We start from the raw sequence: 18,766 nt of genomic DNA, 5'->3' as shown, positions 1-18,766 counted from the left end.
AGGGGTGGGGAAAGAGGGCAGAGAGAGGAAAAAACACAATAAAATTAAAAACACGCGCGCGCGCGCACACACACACACACACACACACACGCACAAAACCAGAGGATGGAAAGTCGTTCAGAAATGCCGGTGGACCACAAGGAGCACAGCAGCGCTCGCACGGCTTTCTTCTGCGACGTCAGCTCCTGTGAATGGCGTAGAATTCTTTCGAATTTCCGACAAAGGCCCGGCAGCAAACTTGAGCTCGTTGAGCGGGAAAACAAAAGCGACAGAAGTACACGCACACGCATACACGTACGTGACGTGACACTACAGTGGCGATGGTGATCCGGCTGTCTTAGAGAACATTTCGCTGTCCTCGGGCCGTCTCACATAATGCGGAAACGATGATTTTCACGGTTGCGGCAGCGTGAATTTCGCTGCTAGCGAGCAAAAAAATTAAGAATCACTCTCGCTGCAACTGTCAGTGACGATTGACCAATATGTGGGATTTTTTTTTTTTTATCAGGGACCCGTCGATATTGCACCACAGCTATTCCGCGGTTTGTTTTGCGTCTGTGTGTGTCTATGCCGTTTTCTAGCAGTTTTCGGCCCGTAGGCGAAGAGCGTTTTTATTGCGCTCAGCAGCTACCACTCGCGAATGCGAACACTGCGTCAACAATCTTCCTTTGTTCGCGCTACTTAAGATTACGCGCCTCAAGCAAGGAAAAACGACTCGACGCAGCTATCTTCAGCGCGCATAATACTTTCCCTTGCCGTGAGCTTTCATAACAGAAGTCGCACATCACCAATTCCACTTCATTGCGAACAGACACGACGCACACAGGTCGTAGCCGCAGGTCATGAACCTACGCTACACGTTCACTGTACTTACGCGAACGCGCGATATATTAGGCAAAACGTGATGCAAAACGCGCAAAGTAAGCGCCATCGCGAGCTTGCCATTCTATGATGGCGATGACACTGTATCTGACCACACTGATGGGAGGCTGCCACCAACGCGGTTTCGGTTTCGTACCCGATTCTAATACTGGTGTCCCACGGGCATTTTTTATCATAGCAGGGCCCATCTGAAGTAGGATTGATACGGATCACAGGCTGCTAAATGCTCCCTTTTAATCGCGATCCGGCCCGATCGCGACCTGCGCATCGCGATCATGCTCATAGGCCACGATTTCACTGATGCCAGCGCCAAATTAGATCCTGATTAGTTTGCACCGTGTAGCAGCGACCATTTTTGAATGCGATGAAGGAATCCAATCTGGATAGGCCCTGATCGCGATGGAAGGCGACCGTGCAGTAGAACCTGACCCGGATAGAGCCTAATCCAGATCGGCCCTAATTGCCATCAAAAGTGTCCGCACGTGTCACACAGGTACAATGCGCAGGCAATTTTTGGGCACGTTTTGTTGGGAAGAAGTGACGCGTTGAATATAAATTCTATGTTTTAAAGGTGAGCATAAAAATTTTTCTCGCACCTCCTTCGGTAATATACTTGGCTGACATTTCTTTTTGAAATAGTCCAATCTGTATTATTGACCTTTACTAGAGCAGTGCACGTTGTTACCCGTTTTTCCGGCTGGACTGTGCATATCATATGTCAATTTTTTTTATTATACGACTGTTTTCCATGGTTCCAGTAAAATCGTATAATAAGTGCTTCTCTTCATGAGAAATTTTAGTACCTGGTGTTTTTGCTACAGAGAGCAAAGAGCAAACGTAAGTGGATGCACGACCTGCCTCTTCGTGCGGTTGTGCTGCTTCAGGGCAACTAGAAGCTGCATCAGAATTTAGATAAGCCTATTTCCGTGGCTTTATAGTGGCTGCTTGACAGAAGGCCTCTGTTCCTCCTATTAATGTTGTGGAACGTCAATTTCCGGAACCACTTTTCAGTAGCAGCCATCTAACAGATTGCTTATTTTTGAATCCTTATGAATAATTGCTGCAGCGTTAAAAATGCCCATTTTGTTGACTGGAGGTGGATCGGGTAATGTTGCTTCATTAAAGGCGTCTAAAAGGAGGCGTCGCCTTGTGTGCATCTTTCTTTGTCCCTGTTTTATACCGGTGTTACACGGGCACTTTTGACCGCTATCAGGGCGCATCGGGACTGCAGATTTCTTATTGATTGCGATCAACTATGGTCGCTGCTACACGGTCCAAACCATTCCGGATCGAATAGGCGCATCCGTCAGTCACATTGCGCCCAGGCCGCAGTCGGGCGCCTGATCGCACTGACCACCCAGTGACCACCACACAGCAGCAGCATTGATCGCGATCATAAGTGCCAGTGTGACAGCGGTATTACTTTCGCTGGTAATATGTATTCAAGTCCATGAGGAGGCCGTCACTCGAACGCGCGTATCAATGTTTTGGCCGCATGTATCTAGTGCATGACGCGAGTGCTATAGTGCACATGCACGAGCGATCTGACCACTGCTGCCATGCTTCATTCGCTTAATTCTTTGGTACCTGTACACCATTACCGGTTTAGTGATATGGTGCATGGGCTAGTTTTATTATTTGCCATCTGCACCAACACTGCATGTTGTCTTTCTTTTATTGCGCGTGTCCTTATCCTGCCTTTGCAAAGAAGAAGAACCAATGAAATTTTAGTTATGGCATTCACTGAAAAAAGAACATTCTGTTTAGATAGCGGAACACTTCGTGGTTGCTCTTTTGTCACAACGAATAAAATATAACCACTGCTTAGCTTTTCAGGTAATGTATGCTTCTTGGTATTGCTGCGAGCCCTGCATTATTAGACACCAAGAAGCAATATTTAGCTATATTAATAAACTATATATATATATATACCTCCGCTGTGAAACAAATTGCTACTCCAGCATATAAGATGAGGCTTTGCAGGGCAAGCGAGAAATTATGAAATACCGATTGCGCTGCCGAACTCCCACGGCGTATTTTGCTGTGATATCTTTAGACCGCCTCTTCTCGAGTTATAACCACCTGTCTGCAGAAGCGATAACTGCATTGTTAAGCAGCGAAAGAATCGATCAAGTCAGTTTCAAAAATGGTTCCTACATCAGAATAGGATAAATATGAGTGTCTCATAATTATATCATGGGGAGAGGAGTGGCTTTAAAATGTATTTACAGGCTATTTACAGTGCGTTCGGAGTCACAGAAGATAGAGAACAATGCACATGAAATGTGCAAACATTATACTGCAGGTTTGGCCTGTCTTCAGCAGTGTTTCGAAAGCGATCTCCGGTGGCGAAGGCACTGTCCCAGTGCTTGCAAAAAGCGAATGGTATTGCTTTGGGCGCGCTATACGGGCTTCAGTGGCGCAAGGTCAAGTCACGGTGGAATGGAGGATTCGGAACGCCGTTTCTACTTGGAAAATTCCACTTCGCCCTCTCCTCCTGACAAGACGAGAAGGCAGCAGGTCATAAAACACTAGCTGTCAGTATGCGTTCACCACGCCCACGGAGTTTCAACGGAGTGTCCCATTGGCCTAGTTTTGGCGGGACTCGAGCCCCTGCTACATGCGCCCAACGCGCGCGCGAACAGAACGACGGGGCTTTGGAAGACAGGAGACGACGCCAGGACCTTGGAAAGTGAGTACGTGTTTTGACCTCTCCGGCCGGCGGCGATCTTTTGTTCGTCGGCGGCCTGCGGTTTCTTCGCGGCTCTCGGCTTCGGAAGGGGCGATGTTCTGAGGCAGTGCCTGACGATCGGGCCACATCTGTTTTTTCCCCCTCTAAATGCTGTACTGTTTCTCTGTGTGTTTTTTGTGCTCTAGGGGTGCACGATCGCGGGAGCGCTAGCCGAAGGGCAAGTTAGCCGACTTAATTGGTCCCTAGTATCTTTATGTACGCCATTCGTGGTAACTTCCATTAATTTTTATACATTGAAATTATATTACATACAAATGGATTGTATGTGAAACGATAGTTGCCTTGTAACACTGCTCCCGCTAATAAACGATCGTTTGGAAAGTGAGATCTCCTTAACTGCGCGCTCGCGCCCGCCTTCCCTAAACGGGGAGCGGCTACGAGCACTTGTGCGCAGCGGTGAAATCGGGCGCGAAACAAGCGACGCGTCATTCTATGTGGAGCTCGGTGTGTTCGGAGGAGCCGCGGTGTTGTTCGGCGCGCACGGCTGGGAGAATCGAAGTTGTAGTTGTTGGCCATTGATTGATTGAGAGTCTCGATCAGTTTTAGAACACTGCAACCAGCGAGGGGTGACTTCATATCTGTCGTCTTTCGTATTTCGTAGGCGTGATCTCGTGTCCGATTGCACTGTTGGGTGCCCTAGCATATTGAAATATAGCTTGGACCAGGCTTGACTAAAATTTGTCATTCACATTCTTCAGTGATATCCCACCTGCTCCCGCCTGAGCTAATAGTTTTGACAGAGGACTTTTGAAGTTAGTGTTGCTTTTTTCTTTGTGTGTCCCATTGCAACGTACGCTGCTGCATGGAAATCTGCTCCTATTTATTGTGGCGCACAGGCAGTTTGATTATATCGGTACATATGGGAGATTTTGATTGGCTTGAATCCTACAATGCTTATATTAGCACTTGACAAGCATGTCCACCTTTTATATACGTCAGCATAATTAGGACATGTTGCTCTAAGGGATGTGAGTCACACCTGCAGTGTATACAGGGACTAACTATACAGGTTGCCTATTATTAGCGCACTTTGCCCAAGCTGCATCGTGATAGTATTATTTTGTTTACAGGATGCCGAAACGCTTTAGCGTTGTAAAGTTTCCGTTGGAGGACGACACCCTCGCCGTTGTGCCCGTCTCCTGGCTCACGGATGGCGGGACGAAGTGCTTCTGGCCTCAATCTATACGCAGTGCAGAAGTACTGCGTCTGGCGGAAACTGAGCAGGCGCCGGGCACAACGGAAGGAACTTGGGCAACCTTCCCCGTAGTAGCGGTGGCAACTTCCCGTAAGTACTGCTTCAAATATGATGTGTAATATGTGCTGCCGTTTTGACAGCCCTCGCAAGCGTAGTCCCTACAGTTCCTGAAAAGTGCCTCTATTCTTTACTTTATCGCGCGTTACATGCTTTTTGATGTGCTTGCATAGATAACAGTGGATGTTCATTAGTGTAGTGGCACAGTTAACCGCATGGAGAGCTCTACCGTTGGTAGTCCACGTGGGCTAACTCCTTCGAGTCCTGCTGATATTGTTCTCGTACAATCCACCTTTTCCATTTTACTGTGCTGCCCTCTGCCGTTTTGGTAGGGACCGGGACAACCGGTATCGCCAAAAGGGAAGGCTTCCAGATCAAAGGGAATTTTGCGACTTTACCGCTAGGAGAAAGGTGCATGCGCCGTGACATAGTGACAGAGGCGGATTGTAGTGAGGTCCGTAAAGTAAATAGCAGCCTAATTTCTTAATGTGTTCTGATATCAGCCTCTAGCTAAATGTCGCAGAAGCTTTCTGGCTGTGGTGCGCATAAATGCGTAAATTAGAACACAGAACATGTGACCGCTTCATGAGCATGAATGTTTCACTATTATACTCAGTACCACTGCATATATGTTCGTTCGGCTTATTACGAAGGGGTACTTCCAGTAGATTTTAAAAAAGCGTGATATATATATGTATATATATATAGCGGTGACGTAGTGTAAAATTGTTCTCCTTGGCTCAATCGCTAGGGCAAGCAGCGAAGAGAATAAAAAACAGGCTCTTTCGCGGGGGGTGGGGGTGGGGGGGTGTTACGTGCCATAGATAAGGGCGAAACCAACAGAAACAGAATAAAAGGCGGTCGCGGCGGCGTGGCATTGCAGGTCGCGGGTGGGGGGGGGGGGGACATTCTTTGTTTGTTTGTGCGTCAGGCAATCACTTGCAGTGAGGGGTGCGTTCATGCCTGAGCGTACTCCGATCCGGCTCCTTCTGCGGTCACTTGCGACGGGAAAAAATATAGAAAAAGAACGCAGTTAGCAGAGCGTCGGTCCCTTTGTAGCTTTCCTGTTGCGTGTTGTCGGGGCGAAACCGGAGGGTGGGGGGGGGGGGAGAACTTTGTGGATGTGCGCGAAGCCGTTTTAGAAATGCTGTTTAGCTTGCTCGGATTCGTGCCTGCGGACATATGTCACCAGGACGACCGTGTGGGTGCAGAAATCCAGCCGTGTTATGTCGCCCCATGATGCGCCTGCGATTCGAACAGGTTCGTTCTACGCCAAACGTCTTAGCCATTTTGGAAACAATCTCAAATGCATTCGAATGAAATCGTGCGGAATTATTGCATTGAAAAAAGTGAACTGCTAGAATATTTCCAAGAGAAAAAATTTTTCGTGATATGGGAGCCTTCCAAATTTTGCGAAATGTCGCCTGAGTGTTGTTTTTCAGAAGATTTCTTCTGAGAGTATCGTTTCTTGTTTCAATGCTAAATTTAGTTTATATATTAAGCAAAGTCGTTTTTGTAAGGTGTTCGAAGCTAAATAATGTTACTGCGATTTTTCTGCCCAGTACGGCCCCAGAAAATTTGTCAGAATGTTCCATATGGTTGCATTTTGGGGGACAACTATCCCCATTCGTTCATACGACAGTTTTCTCATTGAAGTTCCCCATTGTCGTCAATGGGGGACTTCAAAAATTGTTTTCTTCTTCATGAGAAAAATTGTAATGATAGAGCTTGCTATATAAGACGAACTATTTATTTCCTTTCGATTGAGGTATAAAGCTGGTTTTTAATTGGAGCACCACGTGGTGTAAATTGCGTATCAATGTACCAAAATGAAGATTTTCTCAAACTCGTGATTTTTTCTCGTGGGAGTTACAGGCTTCAGTGGCCTTAAAATACTTTTAACGCCAAGCAAATCTTCCGTAGAATAAGTACTGATTACTCAGGTATTCATATATAACGCAGTAATATAAGAGAGAAAAAAATGAAAACATAGAACATTTTGACACATTTTTTGGAGGTGTATGTGACAGAAAAATTGCAGTAATAATATTAGCCTCGAACCCCCTACACGAACGCCGGCCCTTGCTTAATATGTAAAACAAATTTAGTGTTGAAACGAGAACCGATGCTCTCGGAACAAAATTTCTGATAAACCTTACTCATACGAGATTCCGTGAAATTCGGAAGGCTCCCACGTGAACAAATTTTTTTTTCTCCGGAATATTCTAGCAATTTATGGTTTTCAATGCAATAAATCAGCACGATTTTTTTCGAATGCATTTTAGATGGTTGCCAAAATGTTTGGGACGTTTGGCGTGGAATGAATGAGCCAGTGATGATGATGAATGAATGAGCCAGTGATGGCCAACCTCTCCAGTCTAAATAAAATGAATGAATAAAATGCTCTCTGAACAAATGCTCCCTAAAGTTAGCCAATGGGTTCTTGATAGTTGGCCACCACTAAGGTATATATGTCGAAGAAACTGTGATATCCTATTAAGCCTCCTCTTTTTCTTTAGGAAGCCATAGCCCCTCCTATTGTAATGATACCTTTCATATTCAACTCTCGTACTGCACTGTGCTTATGCTGACAAAACTGCCGCAGCAGTATAACGTACGTGTTAACACAGGACATGTGCAAGCTCAGGCTGATGTAAGCCCGATCTGCACATGTACTCGGCAAACATATTTTCCCATTCTTCCGCAGTGCTTAATGTTCATTCATTCACAGTTTGCTCAAAAAAGGGATACATAAGAAAAGTGAGAAAGTTCTGTGTACTGCATCGCACATCTTCGCATACTGAAGGTGCAACACGGCAATTGCGCGGACTTATCTTGTATTCGGACTGAAAACTGTGTTGGCATTTAAAGTGCAATATGCTTGCATTACGCTTCTTGGCGGCACTCGATCGTTGCTGCTACCCGCCGTGGTGGTTGCGCTCCTGAGATCGAGGGCGCGGGTTTGATTCCCTGATGCGACGGCGGGCCCACATCGATGGGGGCGAAATGCAAGCAAATACGTGTCCTTACATTTAGGTGCACGTTAAAGTACCCCATGGGTGAAAATTATTCCGGAGTCCCCCACTGCAATGTGCCCCATAATCATATTATGGTTTTGGCGCTTAAAAACATCATATGTTATCATTGTATACTTGTTACTGTTATCGAATGACGTGTGCTCAAGAGTATATATGCAGGGTGTCTCAGCTAGCTAGCCAGAGTTCAAAAATATACCGACGCAGTCTACGACGACGAGACCAAATGCACGTTCGCACCTTCGTTATGTTCTAATTAAATCAATTAATCAAGGCGAATTAACCAACTATATATTGAAGCAACGAAGATGGGCAAAAAATGTCAATACGAAAATAGTAGATCGTTTCGATTAGACGCTTTGTAACTTTATATCTATTAAATAATAATACTTTTCTGCCGACTGCAGGTACCCACGAAATTTAAAAAAATATTCCATGTGACATGCCCGTTTTCGCGCCGTGATTGCAGTGCTGCCTAACGCTCCGCGTACAAGCGATATGATTCCCTCGTTTCGGCTCATGACAGCGATAAGTAGACGCAGCGGTTATCGCTTGCCAACCAACAGGTGCGTCATCGCACAGCCACCACCATTGTCGCTGCCCTGTCGCTTTTTAAGCGGCAGCCTACCCGGATAAATACTACACTCGTTTGCTGGCGGACGTTATAAAGGGAGCACTGCAAGCACGGCGCGCATAAGCGCGCAAACGGGCATGTAACGTGGTACATTTTTGTATTTCACGGGCATCTGTAGTAAGCAGAAAAAAAAAACACGAATACTTAATAGGTATAAATTTAGAAACTGTCCAATTAGACGTTTTTGCGAATCGATCCAAAACTTTCTCAATGAAATTTTTGTCGAGCTTTGGTGCTTCGAATGTTGGTTAAATAAATATTTCTTAATTAAGCAATTAAGCCGAACAGAAAAAATAGTGTAGCTTACTCCATGCCCTAGTCATAAACATGCATTTGGTCGCGTCGTCAATGGGTGCGTCGGCATATTTTTAAACTGTGGCTAGAGTTAGGTGAAACACTCTGTATAGGCTTTCATGCAACGATATTTTCTCGTTCATCACAATGTTACCCTATGGTGGTCAATTAATGTTGAATTTCTCTCTGTGCACATACTCGCAGGTACATACAAGGGCGCAAAGAAGAAAATGTATTATTACCAGTACAACTCTACAGTTGAAAGTTCTGCCGTGTCTGGTAATATGCAAACACTTTCTTTCCCATCATTATGAAAACAGTCCAGCGGAGGATGCAGATCTAAATGTCTGATATTTTCTTTCTTAGGAGCAGAAGAATCCCGCACCTCACCGACACTGAGGCTGCCAACACCACGTGAGTCACATTCTATGATTCTACTACTACTTGTGCTCAGAAGAACTGATATAGCTGGGCCAGTTGGTGATAATACTTGTACATGTTTAACTTAGCGCAACGACGACGTGGACACAAGAGAAGAGGAGACAAGCCACAGCGCTGACTCGCAACTGAATATTTATTAGAAGACAAGAACGAAAAAAGGACACTTCAAACCTCACACCCATGTGACACACAAAACCACTGAAACGGCAGGTCAGCTGACATCCTGAACAATAAATTAAGAGCCTCACGCAGACCACGTGTACTCTCCAACACCAGGAAAGTTTGGAGAGTACACGTGGTCTGCATGAGGCTCTCAATATTGTTCAGGATGTCAGCTGACCTGCCGTTTCATTGCTTTTGTGTGTCACATGGGTGTCTTCTAATAAATATTCAGTTGTGAGTCAGCGCTGTGGTTTGTCTCCTCTTCTCCTGTGTCCACGTCGTCGTTGCGCTAAGTTAAACATGTTATAGTACTTGTGCTCACTTTCAAAACTCACTTGGTGGTGTGAACAGGGTATTGTTCGTGTTTCATAAAATGTACGTGTTTCATAAAATGTGTTCAAATATACTCAAAAATAAGGTAAATCGAATGTTTGATCGCAGCCTTCATAAATTACTTTTTCTGCAGCGGCGGACATCTGCTAATGGCTAGAGTAATCAATTGCGGCAGTAAATACAAAAATGATTTAATTGTCTTTTTAATTAGTGGAGATAAGCGGTCAAACAGAACAATTGAAGTCCATCTTGCGAAGAGCCCATCTGCGATTCGAGATTTCAAAAAAAAACGGCCTCTGGTAATGAATTGCCGAGATTTAAATTCGATCCTATACTCACCAGCGAAATCGAAACCGAAGTGCCAATGAACGCAAATAGCATACGATAAGAACGGCGTGGCTGTTCACAACAATTGCAGTAGTGTTTGTTCGTCTGTAGTCGTTAACATACGCACAAACACAGCGAAGTCGATCGATGGTTGATATGACGACACTCGCTCATTCTGTGCATCTCGGATGAATATACTGCTGCGCTCTTCCGCGTTTCGCTTGCGGTTTCACCGACGAAACTGGTCAGATTTCATCACGCTGCTAAAATTACAATCTTGCGAAATCTCGTAGCGGCGATGAGCTCTTCGCAGGATGAACTTCAATCCTCCCATTTGACTTGATCGCCTGACTTCACTAATTAAAAATTAAATTAAATTATCTCGTTTATTATGGCCGTAATTGATGACTATAGCTATCTTAAGGTGTCTGCCGCTACAGAAAAAATAATTATGAAGAAAGTGATACACTATTTCCCTTATTATTGAGGATTTTAGCACATTTCTTCAAACACCCTGTACATACATATAATACTGGTATAGGCACACTACTAGGAAAAAGAAAATGAACTTATAATTGTCAGCCGTTTGCTTAGACAAGCACACCAGAGTTGCCACATTCACTAGCTGCCATGGCCATCAGATGCTGGGCAAGACTCAGGCCCAATTTTTCGCATACATACTGATGTATTAGTATATCGTCATTCTAAAATACCAAAAGTTCACTTGTGCTTTCGGAGGGGCCATAGTAAGCTGGAACAAATTCGAAACCAAAAGATGAGGGCAACATCACTTGGAGGTTGCCATACCATCCTGTCATGAGGTCATTGATTACGACAGCATTTGCCTGGGTGTAGTTAGATTTATTTGTTTTTTTTTGTTAAACTAGACCACATTGCATTTGCAAGCACAAGCACTGAACTCAAGCATGTAATGTAGGTCTTTGACGAGGCACGAATTATTTTCTTGAATTATTTGCGAAATACAGTCGAAAATTGCCTATGCAACCAGCTTTCTATGGTAGTTAAGCGTTGAGCCTGAAAACTTGTCTGTTGTCTTTCCTATGTTCGACGGGCTGTTTGTCCACTTCTCTTTGCACCAGTCAGCGCAGTTTAGCACCATCCCACATTAAAGTCAACGCAGCATATGCTTTCAAGATGGACTTGTGTATTTGTTTCCACGTGCAATTGCTTTGGAAATATATATATTCTTTAAGATTTTTTTAACATTTGTGCTAAGAATATGTTGGTTACAAGCAGCTGCAGTCCTCCTGGACGGCGACAGCCCCAGTGATCAGGCGCATGCCGAGGAGGAGCGGGATTTTGAGGAGAGCTCCACTGAGGGGAATGCTGAGGGGCCAGCGCCTAATGATCCTTCTCGTAAGTCTCTTTGTATTCACCATTACTCATATAAGTTCGTCTGTGTTTCTTGTAACAAGTGGCCATCCTATTCTCAGCGCATATCAATGCGTTTCGCGATACGCAACACTCAACACAAATGAAAGTTCAGCCTTGCTTGACATTCGCATTTTCTGCATACAGGTGAAGGTAAAATGTCGATATCTTCGTTTTTTTTTCTCGTTTTCATGTTATTGTGTTAATGTGCACAGTATCACGCCACCTTCATAACCCATATATTGAAGAAACTTACTGAATAAGTAATCTTAGCTTCAGCAGTGTTGTAGGCCTGCTTACGCCCATAATATATTAAAACTTTTTACCATTAGGTCGTTTCATGCGAGATACGTCAGGCAAATTACTTTATCTTTTTTTTTTCGTCAATAATTATGTCTATTTCGTAACTTCCTCAGTTGTGCTAGAAAACTGATGGAACATTTAATTTCACGTTGAACTTCGCTTGTTCAGTTCAGGAAGATTTGTCTAATATATTATGGTATTCATAGGGAGCTTTGGTAGGAGTACTTGCCTAAAATGTATTGATGGGCTAGTTGGTGAGCCATGATTTTTCGAACAGGCAGCACACAAAAGGGCAACGAACACGTACACAAAAAAGACGCAAACACAAGCGCTGTACTGCAACTGTTGCAGTACAGCGCTTGTGTTTGCGTCTTTTTTGTGTATGTGTTCGTTGCCCTTTTGTGCGCTACCTATTCGAAAAATCTTGGTAGGAGTAGTTCCTTCAGATTATCAAGTTCCAAAAGGAGAAATTGCCCAATTTGTTCCAAGCGATAGAGCAGTGGCCTCAAACACGCAGCCCGCAGACCTCTCGCTATAGCGGCATGGCTGGCAAATGACTGTCTTCCCACCATACTTTTTAAAAAAAATTCTTTAATAAATATGTTCATGAGCTACAATGAGCCAACTGGTCTCAAGCATATTTTTTTTCGTGAGGCACCATATGTGTTAAGATACAACCGTGGAACAAAAACTATACTTCAGAATGGGAGTCCATGCATGTTTGAGTCATTCTGAAGATCAGTATCGTTGTGTTTCTCGAAGCCTGACGTCAAACCCCCTTCAGACATGACTCATATATGAGATATGGAAAATGCCATTTTTCAAATGGCGCAGTTAGCTGACATTTTGTTCAACCCCCTGCCCTTGTCGCAAACTATACATTTCATGAATGCGGACTGAGCTTGAGTTTGAGACCACGGGGACAATAGCAAGAACGGACGACACGAACTTCGTGACGACAGCGATGGCGCAGTTAGTGCTCGCTGTATTCCAATGTGTGAGGGACAGGCATAGGTCGGTAAAAAAAAATGTATACATATATAGAGCTCACTCAGGCTCACTCTGAATGAACGAAATAAGGGTAACTTTAAGGGCTCGTTTTTCTTTGCTAGACATCCGGAGGTTGCAGGTTTGGTCCCTGCCGGCGGCAAGTTATCTTTTCGTCCACTTTACTTCCTTTACATTTACATCATAATTACAACAAATAACATCGCCTATACTTCCTTTTTGTCTGTTAGTCCTAATTCGTGTCAGGCTCACTCAAGAAATATATCTTGTGCTTAGGGCTCACTCGGACTCAGACTCACTAAAATTTTCTCAAGCGGACTTGCTCGGTTTCGGCTCACTAAAATTTTCCTCAACCACACTCACTCGTACTCAAGCTCACCAAAATATTACTCACTTGGACTCACTCAGGCTGAGACCCACGACTCGATCTGAGACTGCGTGAGTCTGAGTGAGCCGACTCATCAGTGAGTTTGCCGACCTATGGGCACCGGTGTCATTGCCAGTGCCACCGGCAGCCAACCGGCTTTATTGGGTTGAGTAGTACCACAACATTGCGATTTGTGATGTATGTAATTGTAGCCCCATAAAGATCATTGAGAGTAATTAGGCACACCTTGACTCAAACAGCCTTGGTGAAATAGTCGAGCATCCACAGTTGCTGTTGGAGGCACAGAATTGCTGCTGCGGATACGTGCCGGTAATCTACAGGTATACGAGCGCGCTCCCGGTCAGGTGCTCGGCAGAATATGCCGTTTCGAGCTGCTTGGGAGGGCGCCCACAATGTTGGGAATTGGCAGCGTGGGACTGGCAGACCTAAAAATTATGTTGCCCTTCTTTTTCTTTAAAAAAATATTTCCCGTGCATTTGATCTCTGATTTGTTTAGGAGTTCTCATGTTCACGTTACTTGTCCACACTCAGAACACGTTTTGGGCACACCTTACGACTGGCGGAAATACTGTCACCTGAGCAGGTGGTGTACTGTGGCTTTCTTCTTTATTTTTGGCCTCCTGTTTAAATAATTTGATCCGTATAAAATTAAACCAATTCTGCCACAAAGAACTAACGACTTCAACTCTAGTGAAGAGAGTCCTCAACGTCACGGATAAATTTTTGTGGACGTATTTCTGGTTAGTTGTATGCATAAATGTACAGAATGCTTTTTTGAGACGATGCAAACGTTAAACGAAGCTTATATGAGTTACAGTTTTCGGTGGCGGCGGCGGCATAGTTCACGAAAAACCTAACGTAGGCGACTGTATAGGTATGCGGGTGGACAAGATTAGGCGCTAGAAAGGGCGCCGGCCGCATGCGGTACTGCCGTTTTGCAATTGATGCTCTCTCAATCGTAGGCTTGTCGGCGATCAGCCGTTTCCGATATGGCAATCTGATATTTTATTGGGTCACTTTAATTATCATTTCACGTTGCCACATTTCATTGTCTCACGCATGAGCTTCATTGACGCCGGTAGCAACAGAATTAAGCGTTGCGCTGCTAGTAAGAAGGAAAAAGTTGTGTAGGAGCATTGCGCAATGCGAAAGAGAGAAAGAAAGAAAGAAACAGTAGGTCTGGCGCGCACACGCCAAGCTTCGCGTGCCCTGATTTTCCCGATAGTGGAAGGGCTACCATTTTTTTTAAATGTTGTGGTAGTCAGGCATCTGCCATCTTTGCACACTAACTCTACATCTCTATACGTACGTCTGCTTGCCCCTAATACAGTTGTCACTTAATTGCTCCGCATTTTTCAGTCTACACAATAAGCAAAAAAAAAATCCGGCTCATAAAGTATCACATTCACCGAGTCCTCCCTTGAGGCTTGTAACGTATCATATTCGCCGAGTCCTCCCTTAAATGGGGCTCGGCGGATATGATACTTTAAAAGTCCCGATATTTTGCTTGCTGATTGTGTAGACTGATAAATGCGGAGCAAGTGACAACAGTATTAGGGACACGCAGACGTATAGCGATGTAGAGTTAGTGTGCAAAGGTGATAGGTGCCTGACTACCACAGCATTAAAAAAAAAATAGTAGCCCTTCGAATATCGGGAAAATCAAGACACGCGAGGCTTGGCGTGTGCGCGCCTGACCCAGTATTTCTTTCTTTCCTTCTTTCTTTCTTCAACTACAAGCTGTACAGAGGGCCCAGGCCGTCGCCGAGAGTCACCGCCTCCCGGTTCCGTCCTGGGTGGACCCACCGACTTGATAGCCCTAGGCCTTCCCCCATCATTTTCCTCTGGGCTATTAATAATAATAAAGTTTTTGTCACTTGTGAAGTATCAGAGGGCCGCTTTCATAAATACCTGTTAGTTACCACATTTGCCGACAACATCCGTGGGGCGTTTCTGCGGTCACAGCATATCCACAGACGTTACCATTGCAGTTGGATGTATGTGTCGCATTCTAACTACCAGGTAATAGAGAATTTGAGGGTCAAAAGTAAACGTAGGAAAGTTTAGTCACGCTGCTTCTCTGAACGAAGTGAAATCAGGCGAATTCAACTGCACTGTTAAGTTGCAATCATAACCTGCCTACAAAAACAATGCGTTCCTTTCAGCGGCCCTGCTGCAAGTGATTAAACTCCTCTTGGAGGTTAAACAACAGCAGCGTGTCCACCAGAGAAGGGTCGTTAGGCTGCTGGAGCGCCAATCGGAGAGGTTGGAGCGCCTTGAGGCGCTGACCGGAGCAGCTTCCCCTCCTCCAGCTCCAAGTCCGGTGGCGCCTCCGAAGCTGCCGGCGGAAACCATTGAGGAGTTTGAAGCTGCCGAGGAAGCCCTCAAGGACGAGAGTGTGTCCACTGCCTTGGTAAAAACCTTACTCTTATTTCGTAGTACAACAAATTTGGTAACATTCTTCCTAGGTACAATTTTGTTTGTCAATGAGATTGCACGAGAATTTAGACGTTCAGTAGGCCTAAGCGAAAAGACTGATCAGATGAAAACCTATAGGCGCTTGTCTTATGGCAACTCGCATCCCTTTTTTTCTGTTTTTTCGGCTCTGAAATCATGTGTGGGCACTACTATAGGCTCTCACAGTCCTTCCAATGAGCAATATGTCTAAAGGCAAGCAGACTAAATTAAATTCCATTGGTAAACTTAATTTGATGGTTTTATTTTCCTTGAGTATCATAAGAATGCAGCATGTGCTCAAACCGATAGGACGTACGCAATCCAGCATACCTGGGGACCTGCGTGGTATATGGAAAAACTTCCCTCTGGCGTTTTTTCATGTTTAAAACAGAATGTTCCTGCAGGGTGTAGTGCACAAAACGCTCAGTCACACTGAAGTATCGTACTGAGTAGCAACAACTGAACTTGTCATTTAGTCTGAGTAGTGAAAATCGCTCGAAATACGCAAATATGTGCCCGTTCGACAAGTCCCGTTTAAAATTTTTTGGGATTTTACGTGCCAAAACCAATATGTCGTGATGTAAATCGCGTAGTGGCGCACTCTAGAATTATTCCGGACACCATAGCTAGGTTACAATTATTGCGCTCAGGAACCTAAATAGATGATGCAGCTGATTAAAATGTGCGTGCCATACCTGGCAATAGCAATTAATGCTAAGCACAAGCTCATAGCTCCAACTCAATAGCCGCTAATTAAGCAATAACGGGGAGTTCTTGGCGAATTTTTATTTGACCCCAATTGGAATCTCCCACCTTGTAATAGAATGTACAGTCTCAAATTTTTTTATATTATTTCCCTGTGCAATGAACGTGCATTTGAACTATTTTTCTCTTCGTGACTGCACTCACGCCTGACTGTTTGTGAAACTATAGTGTCGGATGTTTGTGCAACTGTCCTGACAATATTTGTGCTCAGCTATGAAGAAGTGTAGCTGTGAACAATATGAGATGGAACACTGAAATTGCCTCCTTAGAGGTCACAGCGGTTAAACGCAGTTTGCAAGCGCAATTGTGTCCATGACGCTAAATGCTCACGCGGCAAAGGTCTCTCTGGTAATTGAATGCGTCACATTCATATCAGAACGTTAGAAATAATCATTGAACGAATGTGAATTCGGTGTCCCAGATTATATTGCTCATGATCGTAAGCGTTTATGCACAGAATATTGACTGTCAAGTATCTATGCTGAAAACGTGACCCTTAATTTCAGCATCGCCAGCTGGCCCGCTTGGGCGGTACCAATTTCAGGGAGGTGGCAACGGGCGTCATGAAGGCCATCATGACACCTACCGTGCAGCGCCTTTACAGCCTGCACGGAAAGAAAGGAAAGAAGGCCTTCTTGACGACGAGGCTGTGCAAGGTGGCCACAGGTGAATTTTATTTTGCCAATGTTCGATTTGCGTGCCTGCTGCTTGTCGGTGCTCAGTGATAAAATTTCTTTCTTTTGTGCTCTGCAGATGTTGTCTGCGAGAAGCAGCAGGGGGTGGACATCGCTGATGTCCACGCTTTTATGCGAAGGTGGCTGCCGGGGTCGTGTGACCGAGGCGGCGGAAGGAAAAGGAGATTCGAAGATTCCCTTCTGCTGCCTGGGCCACATGGACCCGTGCAGTCCACGTCCACCCCCGAACCAACAAGCCACCTGCCGGCTCCCGCTGCCACCCCCTGCTCGGGCACTGCGACCCCCTGCTCGAGCGCGGGCGCTGCGATGCCCTCCTCGGGCACGAGCGCTGCGACCTGCTGATCGGGCCCAGGCGCTGCGACGCCTTCCTTGGACGCTGCAATTGCAACACAGGGCGCTTGTGCGCTATACGAGAAACCTTTCAAAAAAAATAAACTTTTTATTCACTTACCCTAACATTGTTTGTCTATTATAACTATACGTACTATACTTATTTTTCAGAAACAATGCACAGCCAATGCTAAAGGCTGACCAAATAGGATAGCACAACCAATGTTGAAAGACTGACAAAGTACGATGGTACAGCCAACGTTAAAGGATGAAAAAATACGAGGGCACAGCCAACGTTCAAGGCTCGCAAAATACGATGGCGCCGCCAATGTTCAAGGCTGGAAAAATACAATGGCACAGCCAACGTCCAGGGCTGGCAAAATACGATGGCACAGCCAACGTTCAGTGCTGGCAAAATACGATGGTACAGCCAACGTTCATGACTGGCAAAGTACGATGGCACAGCCAACGTTTAAGGCTGGAAAAATACGATGGCACAGCCAACGTTAAAACAAGCTTGCCAATATTGGGATACATACGACGGACAATGTTGGCTGAGCCAACGTTGGACTATGATTGGATTCCAATATTGGACCAATGTGATTTTAGGTGTAGCAAAACCCCAAAAGCCAACGTTGGTCCAATATTTCTTCCAATGTTTACCAACATTGTTCCGAGATTGGACCAATGCTGGCGTGCTGCCTGGGCGGCATCTGTTGTTGCGAACCGAGCCGTCGTGGGTTCGATGCCCGTTGACGGAACTTTTTTCTTTGCCATCTGATCGTGCACATTTTTTCGACGTCATTTCCGTGACGGAATCGTCACTGAATCTGGTGGACCCCGGCATAAAATACTTTCGTTTCAAAACAAGGCTGATCCCTCCGTCTAGGAATAGGTATAACACCAAAGTGAAACGTGCCCTCACAGAAGTAGTTGATTGTTTATAGTCCACTGATATATGAGAGCTTGAACAATGCCTATTGTTGCTTAACAGATATAGAACCACTTGATGTGGACTAGAGCTACATTAAGGTAGCATATACAGTAACTCTAACGTGGACGCACCCACGTTGACGCCTAGTAGCACATCTCCGTACCCATGTTCACGCGAGTGGCACATCTCCGTATCATGATTACCCCTTCAGGTAGCTGAATTCGTGAAGATATACCTGGACACCGCATATATGAATCCCGCGCAAAAGATGGCATCAACAAGCACGTAGTAACGCTCATACTCATAATTCCACCCCATCGAAACGGTCGTTAAACACGACGAGCGTCGGTCTTTCCTCTAGCTGGCCGTTAATATTCACTGG

The 18,766-nt window shown here is 45.1% G+C and overlaps 1 protein-coding gene across 1 annotated transcript; it reads left to right on the top strand.

The window, feature by feature from the left end:
- The first annotated feature begins 123 nt into the window (after positions 1 to 123).
- LOC119377857 (uncharacterized) lies at positions 124 to 17,462 on the top strand. Its single transcript, XM_037647154.1, has 4 exons — positions 124 to 187; positions 15,369 to 15,616; positions 16,932 to 17,091; positions 17,179 to 17,462. The coding sequence occupies exons 1-4, from the start codon at positions 124 to 126 to the stop codon at positions 17,460 to 17,462; spliced, it is 756 nt and encodes a 251-aa protein (XP_037503082.1).
- Positions 17,463 to 18,766: the final 1,304 nt, after the last annotated feature.

Source organism: Rhipicephalus sanguineus, unplaced genomic scaffold (assembly GCF_013339695.2).
Source record: "Rhipicephalus sanguineus isolate Rsan-2018 unplaced genomic scaffold, BIME_Rsan_1.4 Seq5894, whole genome shotgun sequence".
Lineage (NCBI taxonomy): Eukaryota > Metazoa > Arthropoda > Arachnida > Ixodida > Ixodidae > Rhipicephalus > Rhipicephalus sanguineus.
Note: the sequence above shows the minus strand (reverse complement) of the source record. Positions and strands in the feature narration are given on the sequence as shown.